Below are 16,742 nucleotides of genomic sequence, written 5' to 3'. Positions count from 1 at the left end.
TATTACAAGAAATTATCAAGGAAAATTGCCCTGAAGTTCTAGAACAAGAAAGCACAGCAGAAATAGGAAAAATCCATTAATCACCACCTGAAAGAGATCACATGAAAAAGAAAGGGGAAAACTTAGAAGAATATTGTAGCCAAGTTTCAAAGTTCCCAGGTAAGGAGAAAATATTGGAAGCAAGGAAAAAATAATAATTTAAGTATCGTAGAGCTACAATAAAAATTACATAAGACCTAGAAGCTAATATACTGAATTACCGTAGATCTTGGAATACTACATTTCATAGAGCAAAAGCTGTGGTTACTACCAAGGGTAATTTACCCAGCAAAGTTAAGTACAATCCTGAATGAAAATAAAATGAATATTTAACAAACTGAAAGGCTTTCAGGTATTTGTGACAAAAACAGCAGAGTTTAAGGGAAAACTTGACATATAACATCCAGGAGAAATATAAAGTAAACATTAAAGATCTATTATAAGGGACTCATTAAGATCAAATTGTTGACTTCTTATATGTGAACGTATTATCAGTACTCTTATGACTGCCATTGTTATTTGGGTAGTTTGAGAGAAAGGGTTGGGCTCAGCTGAATATGATGGGGCAATTCTAATAAAATAAAACTGTGTAGGAAGAGATTAACTCATTCAGATGAAGCATAAAAAGAAACATTGATACAGAAGAAGCTAGTAGTAGGGAGGGCAGGTAGTGCTGGAACCTTACTCTCATTGGGAATGAGTTAAAGAGGGAACAACATGTATTTCGAGAAGGGTACAAAAAAATCTTAGAAAGAAATAAGAAGGCAAGGGGATAGGGCCAGGAAGAGAATAAGGAAGGAACATTAGGAGGGGTAAGTAGGTTAAAGAATAGGACAAGGTAGGGGGTAGAAGTAAAACAGGAGTGAGGAGGGATAGGAATCAGATGAGAAGGTAGTGAAGCTAAATAGAAAGGAGGAATTACACAAGTAACTATAGCATAGAATGTGAATGGGATGAATTTACCTATAAAATGGAAACTGATAGCAGATTAAAAATTTTAATTCCACAATATGTTGCTTTCAGGAAATGCTATAAAAGTGAGAGATATACACAAAGATAAATATAGTCAGAAGCAGAATTTATTCTGTAAAAAAAGCACAGATAGTAATCATGATCTCAAAGTTAAAACTAAAATAGATTTAATCAAAAGAGAAAAGTAGGGAAACAACACTGTGTTGCAATATTATTCAGCATTGTTTTAGACCATTTAAATTAAGCAGATATTATAAAATATTGTATTGTATACCTGCCAAAATATACACAGGGAGCTATATGAACATAAAATTTTTTATACAAATAAATTCAGATCTAAGTAATTAAAGTAATATTTATTGTTCATGGGTAGGTAAAGCCAATATAATTTTTTAAATGACAATTTTACCTAACTACTCTACTTATTCAATACCATCTCAATTAAATTACTAAAAAAAAAATCATACTGAGTTAGAAAAAAAAATAACAAAGTTAATTTGGAAAAATAAAAGGTCAGGAACTTCAAAGAAACCAGGGAAAAAAGATGTAAAAGAAGCAGATTCAGTAGTGTCAGACCACAAATTATATTATAAGGCAAGAACATTGTTGAAAAGCAAAATTGATAATTTTGATTATTTTAAATTAAAAATTTCCTGTATAAATAAAACCTATGCAGCCAAGAACAGAAGGAATGCAGAAAATGGGGGAAGGGGGAAACATTTATAGACAATCTCTCAGATAGGATGTGATTGGTTTGGAATATTGCTATGGTGTAGGAAATAACGATCTGGTAGATTTAGAAAAACATGGAAAGACTTGGACTTATGAAGGAAGATACTATCCATCTTCAGAGAAACAGATGATAGGAGGAAATAAGCATAGTACAGTCTTACATATATGTGTATGATTGTATATGTGTATATAGGTGTATGTTTATAGATATCTATGTATATGTGTGTACATCCATGCTTAATTGTAGCCTTTGGGGGGAGGGGAAAAATAAAAAAGAACACAGCAGAGAACAAAAGCTGGGCAGCTTTGAAAACAATGTGTAGTATTTATTATATAGGTTTTCTTGAAATGGAAATTTATTGCTTTATATTGAATCTTCTCTTATGTTCTGCTCTGTTCATGGCAGTGTTTTCTTTTCTCATATTGTATTTATGTTTAAATGAAATAAATAAATTTTAAAATTTACCAAAAAAAAATATACCTATAACACTTCCAAAGGACTCATGATGAAAAATGCTATTCACCTCCAAAAAGAGAACTAGTAGACTGTGAGTGCAAATTGAAGCATATTATTTCTCTTTATTTTTCTTTCTTGTTCTTGTTCTTTCCTTTCTTCTCCACCCCCCCCCCTTTTTTTTTACAGCATGGCTGATATGGAAAAATGTTTTGCATAACTTCATATATATAATGTATATAGGATTCCTTGCTTTCTCAGTGGTTGGGTGAAGAAGAGAAAGTAAAAGTTTTTAAAAATTTTAAATGATATTCTGTATGGAAGTTAAAATTAATTTGAAATTAAAATGGAAATTAAAACTATTTTAAGGAATGCAAGATATTCAACAAAGCAAGGTCATTAAAAGGGCATTCAAGGATGAAAAAGGAAAAAATACAAACAGAAGAAAATGGGGGGAAATTTTAAAAAATTATAAGAAAACTGTTTTCTCCATCAAGGACAATGGAACCACTACATTGAGACTGTAGCATAACAGTCCCAGATATGCTTATAGAGGAGGTAGAAATGGCAAGTAAGGGAACCAAGACAGAAAAAAAAAGTAGACGATGTACATATAATAATCTGTGCTGGAGGAATACATATCTGTAAGAGTGTGATGACTGACACACAAGAGACATAAAGGAGGAGATGATACCCAATGTTTGGGGAACAAACAAACAAACCTAAGACATTATTATTGCTGGAAAAGGTGACCAACAGAACATGGATGACGAGAAACCTATTGTTCCAACCATACAAAAGCTTTAGAGGAGTAAGCCATACATGAATCCAGGGCATCCTCAATGAACAATTAGTAGAAAAATATTGCCAGCAATATTCAACCCACATCTTCACCATTTCACAATTAACTGAAAGATGAAGAAAATATAATATCCCATTATGCTTATTGTTTATTATGAAAAGCATTTGATTTAGTAGAACAAAATGTTGCCTTAAAGTCTCTTGAAATTTCTCCTGTCCATACATCAAGATCATCCAAGATTCTTTGAAAGATATAATGGAAATAACCCATTGCAATGACTATTATGAAATGATGAATAAAACTGAGAGATGATGCACATCAATGGTATTCACTGCTATGACACATCACAGAGCTCAGGTTAAGGAGGGTTTTTCTGTGCATGATGAAGTCCTCCAGTTGCTCATTGGTGGATGACATCCTGCTGACAGTAGCAGACTCCAGGATATATGGCAGAGGTTCCTGGAAGAGATCTGTAATCACCCAAAGACAGTTTGGTTTTTCCATTCACACTTGGTCTTTCCAGACCAAGTTGATGGAGAGTGTTTATTGATGAGATTTCAACATGAATTTAGATCGACACCCTAAAACACTTGTTCATAGTTTTATAGATTTGAGATAGACAGTACAGATGAACCAGTTAAAACTAGAGTTGAACACTGGAGGAGAGCAGACTGGATTGTATTCAAGAAATTGCAAAGCTCTGTTGCTGAACCAAGTCTCCCTTAAAAGAAAAGGCCCATCTTTTTTTACTATTAATGTTCTATATATATGGTAGTCAGAGACAAAGAACACAATTGCTTCTGAAATGAGTGTGTCACAAAAGGCAGTGGAGAGGCATGCAGTGGGTATCAACAAACTCCAACAGTTAGGAAAAGCAACTTTAAAAATGTATGTTGACCATTGTTAATTATATTTTCTCTTCCTTTCTTTCCAAGAAAATTCTTTGTTATAAGGATTGGCTATGATGAGGGGCAGTGGATACAGGAAATCTAGAGATTCTCTAGTTCAGTCCTTTCATTTTACAGGAAAGGTCCTGAGAAGAATTTTGATCTAGTTGCTGTTTCTTTTTATTATGTGCTTTCCTGTTTATGATGTGGCAGATTATTCTCCATGGCTACAACACAGCCTCTCCATGCTCTCCTGTTGACACTTCTTCAGCCCGATACTCTTCAGGTGCTACCTCCTGGATTCCTTAATCTTCCCCAAGGCAGCAGGGTAGAGCAGTGGCTAGAGTTCTGGACCTGGAGTCTAAGACCTAAATTCAGATACAGCTTCAGACACTTACTGTGTGATCCTGGGCAAGTCAATCTCTGACTCGTTTTGCTCATCTCTAAAATGGAGATAACAGCATTTATACCCCGCCCCCCCCCAACAACCTCTGGTTGTGAGGTTCAAATGAAATATTTGTAAAGTGCCTTGCAAATCTTCAAGCACTACATAAGTGGCTTTTTAAAGCTAGAAGTACTCCCTCCCTTTTGTAATATCCTGACACTTTAGCCTTTCCTATGAACATAATTTTTGAATTTGTATTATAATCATGTATTTCTTGATTGGATCGTAGTTCCCTGAGGGCAGGGATCATCATTTTTTTAATCTTCAGACACCCAGCACATTAATATATCAAACAGCATGCACTCAAATCCTTGCTGATCATTGGTTAATAAGCTGGACTGGCAAGAGATAACGTGCAAAATAGATTTGCCAGCATTTTTGTAGTGATTGCTTTTCACTGTTGACTACTATAGTACAACCAATGAATCAACAAATATTTATAACGTATTATGTACCAGGCACTGTGCCAGACACTAGAAATACGAAGACAAAAGTGAGTTTGTCTTCAAGGAGTTTATAGTTCATCTGAGGCAGAAAACATGTATTAATATATGTATACATAAAAGAGACCAGATAATTTGGGGGGGAAGTAGGAGCTGAAGGAAAAAGAAAGACTTCTTGTAAAGGTGACTTGACCTGAACCTCGAAGGAAACTAGAGATTCTAAAAGGTGAGGATGGAGTACATTCCAGCCACGGGGGAATAGCCGTTGCAAAAGCATAGAACTAGGAGATGGAGTGCCATGTATTAAGAACAGAAAGGTCAGTTTGATTGGACTATAGTATGTAAGAAGGTAATACGTAGTAAAGTTGGAAAAGTAGGTTAGGGCCAGGTTGTCAAAGACTTTCAGTACCAAATGAAGAATTCTTAGAGCTAATAGAAAGTTACTATCAGGCTTTTAATCCAGGGCCCATGAATTTATTTTTTAAAATATGTTGAAAACTATTTCAATATAATTGGTTTAGTAATCTTATGTATTTTACTTTACTAATTTAAAAACATTCTGAGATTGGGTCCTTAGGCTTTACCGATTGAGAAATGGCAATCATAAGAAAAGTGAAGAATCCCTGCATTAGAGTTTACTGGGGTGAACAGTGATATGGTTAGAACTGCATTTCTGGAGAAACACTTTGGTAGCTGTGTGGAGGATGACATTTGGAGACCTGAGGCAGGGAGACCAATTAGGAGGCTACTATAATTGTCTAAGTGGGAAGTAATGAAGGCTTGAACTAGGGTGGTGACTGTGTAGCTGGAGAGAAGGGGACAGACTAATAGAAATGAAAGTAGAAACAAGATGTGTCAACAGATTTGGATATATAGTGTGAAAATAAAGCATGGGGGAAATGACAGGACTTATAAACCTGGATGACTAAAAGGATAATGGTTCCCTCTACAGAAATGGGGAAATTCAGAAGAGGAGTGACTTCGGAAGGAAGAGTTTTGGATACCTATATTCCTATGCCATGCAGTTGGGCATGTACCAAAGGTGATATAGCTAGGACTAAAACTCGAGATACTAGAGCTGGATATAAAGCTTGAGGATTGGGGGGGAGGAGGGGTGAGCCTTGTTGGCATAGGGATGATAATTGAGTCCATGGGAGCTGATGTCAACTAGAGGGAGTATAAAGTGAGAGGAGAAGAAAGCCACCTTCTCTCTAAACCATAATAAGACAACTGAACACACAAAGTGGTACTTAAGATGGAATCTTAAAGCAGGCACATTGGATTGAATAGATACAGAATAAATCAGCATCATCCACAATCAGAGAAAGAACTGATGGAATCCGAATGCAGATAGAAGCATACTAGCATACTATTTTCACTTTCTTTGCGTTTTTTATGTTGTTTTTTTCTTTTTGTTCTGTTCTTTCACAACATGAGTAATGTGGAAATATGTTTAACATGATTACATATATAACCTATATCAGACTGCTTGTCATCTTTGAGAAACAAATTTAGAACTGAAAATCTTATTAAAAATGAATGTTGAAAACTTTTTAAATATAATTGAAAAAATGCTATTTACAAAAAAAGAGTAAAGTATTGTAGGTGACACAATTTTAAAGGCACTCAAGGATTGATTCAAGACATCAAAATAGTTTCTATTCTGTGTATATATGTGTGTGTGTGTGTATATATATATGTACATGAACTATGTTTCTAATTTAACATGGTAATTCCAATACTATCTTACTTGTCTGATGCTTCTGAATTTCCTTCTACTCTATAATCCATTGATGCTTTTTTCCTCCCTTTTTTTTTGGTATCACTATCAACAGCAGCTAGGTGGTACATCAGGCCTGGAGTCAGAAAGATCTTAGTTGAAATACAGCCTCAGGTACTTATTAGCTATGTGCCCCTGGGCAAGGCACTTAATCCCTATTCGCCTCAGTTCCACATCTATAAAATGGGGATACACCAGAGAAGGAAATGACCAATCACTCCAGTATGTTTGCCAAGAAAACCCCATGAACAAAGTTCATGGGGTCACATAGATTCTTGCCTCTTGTCTATCATCTCTCCCACCAAGCATAACTTACCGGTCTTTTACACTGATCATTGCATTTATCCCACTTCTTAGGTCTTTCACAATTCTTTTTTTTTTTTTAACAATGTTGTAGTCATTATGGTACAATAGTATTTCATAACATTCATATACTATAATTTGTTCAGCCACTCCACTATTGATGAGTACTGCTTCTAGTTCTTTGCTACAATAAAAAAGTGCTGCTATAAATATTTTGGTATACATGGGTCCTTCCCTCTTTCTTTGATCTTTTTGGGTTGTAAGTCTAATACTGGTGTCACTGGGTCAAAGGATCTGCACAATCTGATGACTTTCCAAAATGGCTGGACCACTACAAGGTTCTATTGACAACACGCTAATATGTGTATCCTCCCATAACAACTCCAATAACTGTCATCTTTGTCAATCTGATGGGCATTAAATGGAACCACAGTTTTGTTTTGTGATTTGGAATAACTTTTCACATGAAAAGTTTAAAAGCTTGATTTCTCTTGAGAACTGTATAATCATATCCTTTGATCATTTATCCCCTGGGGAATAGCTCTTGTTCTTAGGTATTTATATCAATTTCCTAGTTATCTTAGGAATCAGAATTTTTATTAGAGCATGTTGCAGATTTTTTCTGGCTGTTTCCCTCCTAATTGAGTTGACTTTGTTTTAACTTTTTTTAATAATAAAAACTGTCCATTTTTATCTCCTGTGACCCTTTCTTTTGTTTGTTCAAGAACTCTTTCCCTATCCAGTTGTGAAAGATATTTCCCTCTATGCTTTGATGATCTTTTATATCTAGATTATGTATCCATTTGGAGTTTACTGTGGTATGTTACATCAGATGTTAGTCTACATTTAATTTCTGCCAGACTGTTTCATTTTTCCACCAGTTTTTAGTGAAGAGTGAGTCATTACCCCAGAAGTTAGTCTTTGATTTTATTGAACACTATTTTGTCATATTCGGTTACTTCTGGGTCTTGTGTGCCTACTCTGTTCTAGAGATTCCAAAAGAAAAATACTACATGGTGCTTCTTCCATAAAAAGGTGACTAAGAAATCTGGCATCTACTAACACATGTGCTTATTTTCTCATCTCTATGTAAATCTTTTATGAAAAGTCATGTACATTTTTAGAATATCCTAGGTTGTGTTGTGTTTTTTTTTTAATGTGTAGAGGGAACAGGCAGGCTTTCATAGAATTTTATATATACCACAACTTTATGGTCACACAAACTACAAGGTGAAAAAATAAAGATGGCACCTTAAAAAAAAAAAAAGCATTAAACTTAGAAGAAAATGAAGCCTTGTGGTTCTCCTTAGGGTATATCCTATACATGTTAAAATTAGATAAGACTACATAGCTTTGTTCAATGACCCACTAAATGTTAATGTCAATTGAGGCATAAAATAGAAACATGCTCACCTGAGCTGACTGACAGTGTCATGAAAGAGGTGGATTCTGTAGAGTCCAGAAAGAACTCTTTTGACAGCAGGTGAGTTCTAAATGGATCTTAGTCCCAAATATACTCATTACAGTTAGCCCCCGCAAAGGCTCCTCAGTAAAATCCAGTGATGGGAGACAATTACTATTACCCAGATGACACCCATCCGGACCAGAAGCTGCCTGCTGAGCTAATTTGTCAGGAAACATAACACAGGCAGAGGGGTCCTGCTCTTGTTGTTAGTATTGCCTCCCTCCTCAAAACATCTTGTACATAGTTATCTCCAACATGTCCTTCTGGTACAACTTACACTCCTCAGTGTGCAAGGAGATGTTGTTTTATGTGCCTTTCACGGAGTAGGTATTGCTAAGTATGCTTGTTGAATGAATGAAAGTAGATAAACAGTGAACTGGACCCAGAATTCAGGAGAGCAGGCTGGATTTTGTCTGGGAAACCATGCTATGTTTTTAATGATTCTGATCTGCTCATCACCCCCTAGCCCCACGGCCACTGCCCCAGATCAGCTACTGAACAGCTCTCATCTCATGCTGACACCATGTGGCTATGCATCACAGAGTTCAGCAATCTCCTTCATTTAGCGAATGCTGAAAAAAGGAGGCCGAGACTGACAGAGTGTGGACACCAAGGGGAGGTGGTAAAGAAACAAAAGTATCCACTGGAGATAATTAAGCTTTGAAAGTCCAGTGGCCTCCCACCCCTATCCCCAGCACAGGGAGGATGCATGGTGAGATCTCTGTTGCCCCCTCAGCCCCATGAAGGCCCCTCAGGCCTGTGCCTGCAGCAAACCTTGGCTTGGTCTGATCCTAAGTAAGATGAACAAATCACTGTGCACACTGCCTGTGTCCAAATGTCATTTAATCTTTCAGCATGAAAGATCTTCACAGTATCAAAAGTAAAGAATAAAAAAAAACCAAACACAGAGAGAAGCGCTGGGCAGGCAATTCCACCAGCTCCTTCACCCCACAGTGCCCTGGGGGAGCAGCCCGTCCCAGTCCGGGCTCCAAGTATGGAGGCTGGCTAGCACCAGAAATCGGCTTTTCGAAGATCCAGAGTTTGTTTCCATCACAGCTCAGTGTCTATCCAGGTTTTGGTTCATCCGGGGAGAGGGGTTCTTAGGTGGTCAAGTGGCAAGTGGACAGGTATGAATGACAGAGCCACCGTGAGAACAGGAGAGGGGAGGGAGAGTATTTTCTCTCCAGACATTCAGCCAATACCCAAGAGCTACGACCATCCTGGAGAAGAATAGTTCAGTGGACCAGGCAGGGGCTGGGGAAAAAAGAGGGTGATAACACAACCAGCTTCTCTTCCTGTTCCATAGTTCAGGCTATTAACATACATCAGGAATGGTTCCAATCCCTTCACTTACCCCCACCTCCACCCCATGATCACCATGGCAACAGGAGCAGACCTGCCTACCATTTCCGCTCCTTGGGTTACAAAAAGAAATCAAAAACATTTATTAGGATATCTGGATTGCCTTCAGTCCTAATCCCCATTTCCCCAATCACAGGAAGGAGAACACATGTCTGGGAGGAGACGGACAGGACAGAATTTAGTGGGTGCATTCAAAAGGTATTCCAGGCCTCAAGAGAAGTGGAACCACCTCCTGGGATGAGCACAAAGGGTCCTTTTTGCTACCAGTGCTGGTCCTCCTTAGAGCAAGAGGGCACTACCACCACCAATTTCTGCTCCCTTTGACTGTGGCAGAACCAGGATGTCATGCTGAATGTCAGGCTCCTATCATCTCTGATGGAAGAAGCCCAGCAATTCTTCTTCTGAGGAGGCCGACCCCAATAGCTAGATGACCTCTGGCTATCGATCTCCAAGGCCCTGAGATTTTGCTGCTTTTACAGGTGTCTAGCTCTCTGTTACCTTGACCCTTGCTCCTCCAGCTTCCCATCCCCAGACATTTCTAGATAAGGATCAGCACCTGGTATTAACAACCCTGGCTGTTCAGCTCTCCATACCTAAGTTGGAGGGGGAAGGGGAAAAGAAAAGGGAATGAGTAGAGAGTACCCTGGCCTTCCAGTTTCAGGCCACTCAGCAACTAGCCCAGAAAAGGCTGGTTGGGAATGTTGGCTCCACAGATCCAAGGGAGACTAGGGAAGGAACCCAAGAGAAGATCGAGGCATTGGTACAGAAAAGTCAGAGCAGTAATTCTGAGCCTGCGTTCTTTGTGCTCCTGTTTATTTCTCCTGTCTATGCCTACCTGATGCCCTCCTGGAAGGGAACTTGGGGAACAGGGGACAGAAGGGAAGGAGAAATTTGTAAAAGTGAAGAATTTCATAAAGGACTGAGTCTCAACAGCAAGTCTATGTCTGTCCTGAGGAAGGGCTCTCCCTACAGGTCAGAGGTATTGACCTTCCACATCCTAGATCAGCTCGAGTGCAGGGGACAATTTTGATTGCCCAGAGGGATGCTTAGGAATCTGTGAACAGACTACGTCCCCCAAATGGAAAAGTGGCCAAGGGATACTCAAAGGATACTCAACATTCTTGCTGCATTCTGTAAAGGCTCCTCACCTCACCACTGATGGTAAAGTTAGGGACAGAACCCTACGAACTTTCAGTGCTCATCCCAGGGTAGAAAAGAGAGTCTAGAACAAGGCTGAGGGGCTGGGGTTAGTCAGCTGATTGGGCACATGTTGCAAAGGGATTTTTAAAAAGAAGGTATCAGTCAGGTCAAAGCTGAGCTGTTAGGGAACCTGCTGCCACTAAACTCTCAAAAGAGTTTATTACTTCTGTGTTCAGCAAGTCAAGCTAGAGGCCCTAAGGAGTTGGCTCAGGGGAAACTGATAGAAGTAGCAAATTTGAAGTCCAGTTAGAATCTGAGAGGTTCTAATCCTGACTAAACTACTTACCAACTTTAATCTTGAGCAAGCTTCTGTAAAATTAGGGAATAGGGGTGAAGGGTGTGGTCCAGATGACCTCTAAAGGCCCTTTCAGCTCTGGATCTTATGATTGTGTTCAAGAGATAGAAAGTGTCCCATTTTCAGAGGGAAGGCAGGAGGTTCAGAGAGTACTCCTAAAGGCAGGGGGGAGGGAAAGGGAGGAGCAGTGAGGGAGTTTCCTAGAACCATTTATTTCAGAATGAAAATGACTCTGCCTGTAGCTTGGGAGGGTTCCCAACCTCACTATAAGGGAGGAGAGGAGGGCTGGTGGGTAAGGGACAGATAGAGCAGGTTCTTCCTCCATTCCTGAGGACAGCATGCAGCTGCCAACGTGCCAGGGACCAGGTCCAGCCCCACAATGCTAAGTGCAGCTGTGCAGCCCTGAACCACATCCCCCCAACCCTCCACTCCCCACCGCAGAGGTGGGAAGACAGGCCACATAGCAGCTGCGCAAAGTTTAACAACAAGACCATTGTCCCATGAGTTCCCCCTCAAGAAACGGAATCTCACTCCCCCCCCCTTTCCAGTCAGTTTCCCCAGGCCCTGAAGGACAGCTGCTACAGCCTTTAGTATAACAATCCAAGCTCTCAGACAGACAGCTGAACCTGGAGGCCAGAGGCCAGCAGGCTGAGGGACATGCCTAGAAGGGGGATATGGGAGGGAGTGGTAGTTCTCTCAGTCCACAGAAATGCAGGGTGGGTGTGGTGCTTGCTGAAGGCTCCCTATCTGGGTGCCAAGCTCCCCATTTTCAGACAGGTTTCAACTATCCCGCTAACATCTGTCTCCTACAAAATGCTCCTCATATCCCAAGGACCATCCTTTCCCTTTGATACCCCTGTTCCTGGCTTACAGCGTAAGGTCTAAATTCTAGCTCTATGATTTACTACCTGGTTTAACCTTGGAGAAGTTCCTTCCCCTCTCTGGGCCTCTGCTTCTTCAGCTGTAAAATGAGGGGACTCAACGAGATGATGTGTAAGGTCCCTTCCTGCTCAAAATCTTATGACTCTACCCCACTCAGACACTCCTGGGCTCGGGGTGGGGGAAGGAGGCTGGCTTTACTTTGCATCTGGTATGCTCTGTGTGTGGGAAAGTACAAGGAAGGTCCTTCCCCTGGAGTCCAAGTTGGATATGAAGTGAAGGCTAAACACTGGGGTTCTATGCTCCCTACAACTTGACCTCCCTGTTAGCAGAAGAGACACAGAGTAGCCAGGCCTTCGCTCTCCTCTGGCCTGTGCTGAAAAAGGTCATGTGGGGAAGAGATGAGATAATGCCCAATGACTGGTGTTCCCATGCATCTCAGGAACCCGTAGAGAAGGGAAGCTAGAGTAAAGGAGAACAAAGGGACCAGGCAGGAGGGAAGGCATGGAAAAACCACTAAGAAGCAACAAAAATTTTATCCTTTTTTTAAATAAAATAAAAAAATTAAAAAGTTTTTTTATTGGGTCCAGCATGGCCCTTCTACATACCCAATGGGAGGGTCAATGTGAGTATAATACAGAGAAAGGACACGACCAAGGTCCCCAAATCTTGGGGTCTGTCAGTATTCTCCCCCATTTTATCAAAATTTTATCAAAAAAAAAAAATGAGACATGAAAAAGACAAAAGGGACCTGGACCCATCAGAGTATTAACTCTGGGGACTTGGTAGCTGGGGAGAGGGAAGGCCCCAGGCATCCTATTAAAGGGTCCTTTAGAAGAAGCCAAGTCACTCTGGGATGGGGGAATGGAACACAGGACATGACCTCCTTTCCTCCTAACTCCTTGCCCACCTGACCACTAAAGATAGATCTAGAGCAAATAAGTAGGGCTCAGAGTCAAAGAAGAAAGGAAGGGCAGGAAGAATACCTGTGCCTACAGGCTCACCGAATGATGTGCAGAGGGAAAACAATGCCACAATAGGGAATAGGAAAGGGAAAGGAGGCAGGAATGCTACACTGGATGCCAAACTTTCCAGTCCACAAAGCGTGCATATGAGGCCTCCCATAGCCAGGCCAGTTCTGGAGAGAGGATGCAGTGAGGCAGAGTGTCTGGGAAGAGGAGTGGGTAAATGGGGAGGAGAAGCCCTCCCTCTCCTCCCCCTTGCCCCATGTGGCACACCCAGAGGCATACAACGCCCTGCCCCCATCACACCTCACTGAGCTGCACTGGAAGTGATCTTCTTGAGGGTGAAGTTGGTCCAGTTCACAGCCACTTTTTGACGAGTCTGCTTTGCAGAATCCAGGCAGAACCTGACAGGAAAGACAAAAATCAGAGGATCCCTTATGTTCCTCCCAGCATGACATGTGGCTTCTCCACAACTAAGATGAAAACCAAACTGATCAGAACAGTCTGATATATTGCCATCTACCCCAAACCATCAGCAACACTTTTCCTACACTCCTTACATACATCAGGTAATGCGATACATACTGGAAAGTGCACCAGATATGGAGTCAGTTTTCTTTGCTGTCGTCATGTCCAAGTCTTTAGGATCCCATTTGGGGTTTTCTTGGCAGAGATACTGGAGTGGTTTTGCCATTCCCTTTCTCAGCTCATTTTACAGATGAGGAAACTGAGGCAAATAGGGTTAAGTGACTTGCCCAGGGACACACAGCTAATAAGTGTCTGGGTATGGATTTGAACTCAAAAGGATGAGTCTTTCTGACTTTAGGCTCAGCGCTCTATCCACTGTACCACTCAACTGCCCTTGAATCAAAAGAGCTGGTATCAAATCCCAAGGCTACCACTCATTGCTGTGGGCAATGTTGAGCTAGATGATCTCTAAGTTATATTCCAACTCCAAATCCTACAACCTGGAAATGCCCTCCTATGACAAAGAAGTGGAAAACTGCAAAAATTGAGTATTCATTTATTCTGGTTTCCAGGAGGGTGAGATCTGGGGGAAGTGCAGGAAGCAGGATAGGGGATTATTGGGAGGCCAGGAATAAACCCCCAAAATATCAGGTTAAACAGGGTTCCCTGGTCCATTACAGATTTGGCACAACCTAGTCTGGGACCACTCAAGCTGGCCAAGGTGTTCTTTGGTAATGGATCAGATAAGGGTAAGACCCTAGCCAATGGGAGCTACTTATGACAGGGACATGTGGCCACTCAGTGAGAAGTCACAGATGTCAAAGGACTTAAGGGACAAACCAGGAAAACTATTAATACTAGGATCCTGAACGATACTCCACCTAATTGCACTCTTTTCCCTGTCATGTATTCTGAAAACAAAATAGTAATTAAGCTGACCTTGGTAACCCTAGAATCAATTCAACTAACACTGAGTGACTACAGAGAAGAGGGTGGGGGAAGGGAAATGAAGGCTATGCCAGTCATCCTGCTTGCAGCACAAGATGGCATAGGAGGGCTCTCTATCCTTCCAACTCACTCTCACCCAAAGAAGAACACAAGTGGCACAAAAACTTCGGGGCGGCATCAGCGAGAAGGGAAAGGTCACCCTCAGATTTCCCTGTCAAGAACTTCTAAAATTTTAGTAGCTCTCCAGGATCTAAAGAGTAATGGAGGCATCTGATTGACCAGAGTTTCTTGGTGGAGCAAAGGTCCTAAGCATTAATTTTAAATGGAGAAGGTAGTGACAGGTCCTCAGATCCAGGTGTTCCCATGGATTTTATCCCCTTCCCCACCTACCTCTTGAAGTATTCCACCTCCCGGTCCGTCTCATCCATTTCTACTCCATCCACATCCTTGGGCAGGAACACATCATCTAGCAACAATACCCAAAGCCACTCAGCATCATCATCTAGTTCCCTGATCCCAAAGTACAGCTTACCCAGAAATGGCTGTTTCTTCCAGCTTAGGACTCCCCAACCACTCCCCAACAAGGACTTACAACCTATCATCTCTGCCTCACGGACAAATACAAAGTCCAAGACAGAGGTTTTTTCTTGTGACAAATATAGCCAGTCCATGGTCAACAGATAGCCTTCTGGGTATGGAAGGAGAAGGAAGAAGGGGCACTGTTGGAACAGGGCAGGATGGTGTTTAGCTTCTTATTGTGACAAGTCTCCCAACTCATCCAAACTGAAATCCAAAGCCAGAACACATTTGTCCTAAGGTGACATGTTGGGGAAAAGGGCTGAAAAAAATGAAATCACCTGGTTCTTTTTTTTCACTCACCCAGAGAGGTGGTAGATTTCTCCATCTTGTTCCGGTTCTTCCTGTGCTTTCCCTTGGTCTGTGGTGAGGCCCCCAGGCCAGCTGGGCTCCCAAGTGTCCCATGGCCTGGGCCGGGTGGCTGCACAGATTCCTGCTCCGGCCAGTCCATTTTGGCCTCACTCTTCCGGCTTCTCCACAAGCTTCCTTTCTCAGCCTTGGCACTCCAAGCCCAGTTCTGTCCTGTCCGGCTCCCCCGGGGCCCTTCTGGGGGCTCTGGGCCCTTGGCTGGTTGCCTGGCTCCTGAAGCCTGTCCCTTGTTCGGGGGGCTCTCCAGCTTGGCCTGATGCCCGGATACTACATATGTCTCACTCTTCTTGGCTTGACTGTTCTGCCTCTTATTCTTCTTTTGCCTCCCCCCTCCTCCAGGGGGGGGCTCAGGGAGTTCAGGTCCATTGATGGAGACTGCATCCTTCACGTTCCGGCCCAGCCCTTCAGGAGTTGAGTCAGCAGCCTTTGGGGACTGAACCCAGATCATTCGGGAGAGGTTGGGCACAGCACTAAGCCTTTTAAGCAGCCCATTCTCAGTGGTGGGAGGTGGGGGAAGAGGCACTCTCTCATCCTGGGATGGGCCCAGTTCGCTGGGGGAGTGTAGTGTGTGGTTCTGGGAGGAACCCAAAGTCAAAGGTGAGAGATCTAGGCCAATCTCCTGCAGGTCAGATGAGCCATTGAGGCGGGAAAGCAGGTCCCTCTGCTCCAGCATGGCTGCCTTTTTAGGAAAGTCATTCACGTCCAGATTAAGGTCATAAACACTGAAGCTGGCTCGGATGGACTCCTTGATGGTGTTCTTGATCTCCTGCAAGCGACTGGTCAAGAAGCTGTTGACCCGCTCCAGTTCAAGCTGAGGCCACTCCAAGAGCTTCTCCCCTGATGGTTCCGCACCCCGACCAGTCATGGAGCTGCGATCAGCACGCTTAGAACCCTCAGCTTCCAGCTGGGCTCTCTCCTTCTCCTGCAAATACAAAATGCAGAATTAGCTGGGAGAGCCATTCTGGTAGCAATGACATGAGACTTGAGGTCATGATACCTGGGAGTCAATTCTCTTTCATTCATTCAAAACATATTAAGTGCTACAAGCCATACTAGTCACTGAGGACACAGTCAAAAACAAGGGCAGTTTCCCTGCCCTCCAGATGCTTACACTGTACTGAAGGGATACAACATGTACACCTGAAAAATAAATAATACATAAAGTATACCTAAAGTGATTTCTGGGAGGGAGGGTGCTAGCAACTAAAGGAGATCAGGACAGGCTTGGCACTTGGGCTAAGCTTCGAAGGAAGCCAAGGATTCTACAAGGCAGAAGTGAAAAGACAATGCATTCCAGGCCTGTGCCAGGCCAGGACACATGTGACACATGAGGAGCACTGTAGCACCATGGGTATGGA

At 41.9% G+C, this 16,742-nt stretch overlaps 1 protein-coding gene and 1 long non-coding RNA gene across 15 annotated transcripts in view; one reads left to right on the top strand and one right to left on the bottom strand.

Annotated features, from left to right (window-relative positions):
• The window catches only part of LOC140518765 (uncharacterized), a 44,870-nt gene that overhangs the window by 4,104 nt on the left and 24,024 nt on the right, over positions 1-16,742 (top strand). The window lies entirely within an intron of this gene.
• Positions 9,148-16,742, bottom strand: part of FAM193B (family with sequence similarity 193 member B) — a 43,111-nt gene continuing 35,516 nt past the window's right edge. For 9 of the 12 annotated variants that reach the window (XM_072631143.1, XM_072631146.1, XM_072631147.1 and 6 more), the window contains 4 exons: positions 15,319-16,306; positions 14,830-14,905; positions 13,330-13,427; positions 9,148-9,576 (listed from right to left, as the gene is read on the bottom strand). In XM_072631143.1, coding sequence (XP_072487244.1) covers positions 13,331-13,427; positions 14,830-14,905; positions 15,319-16,306 — 1,161 coding nt within the window. In that variant the 3' untranslated portion in view covers positions 9,148-9,576; position 13,330. Of the gene's footprint in view, positions 11,335-13,329; positions 13,428-14,829; positions 14,906-15,031; positions 15,223-15,318; positions 16,307-16,742 lie in introns of all 12 variants that reach the window. The other 3 variants (XR_011972004.1, XR_011972005.1, XM_072631144.1) reach the window with 2 other exon arrangements.

Source organism: Notamacropus eugenii, chromosome 1 (assembly GCF_028372415.1).
Source record: "Notamacropus eugenii isolate mMacEug1 chromosome 1, mMacEug1.pri_v2, whole genome shotgun sequence".
In the NCBI taxonomy this organism is placed as follows: Eukaryota; Metazoa; Chordata; class Mammalia; order Diprotodontia; family Macropodidae; genus Notamacropus; species Notamacropus eugenii.
This window is presented reverse-complemented; position numbering and strand designations above follow the sequence as displayed.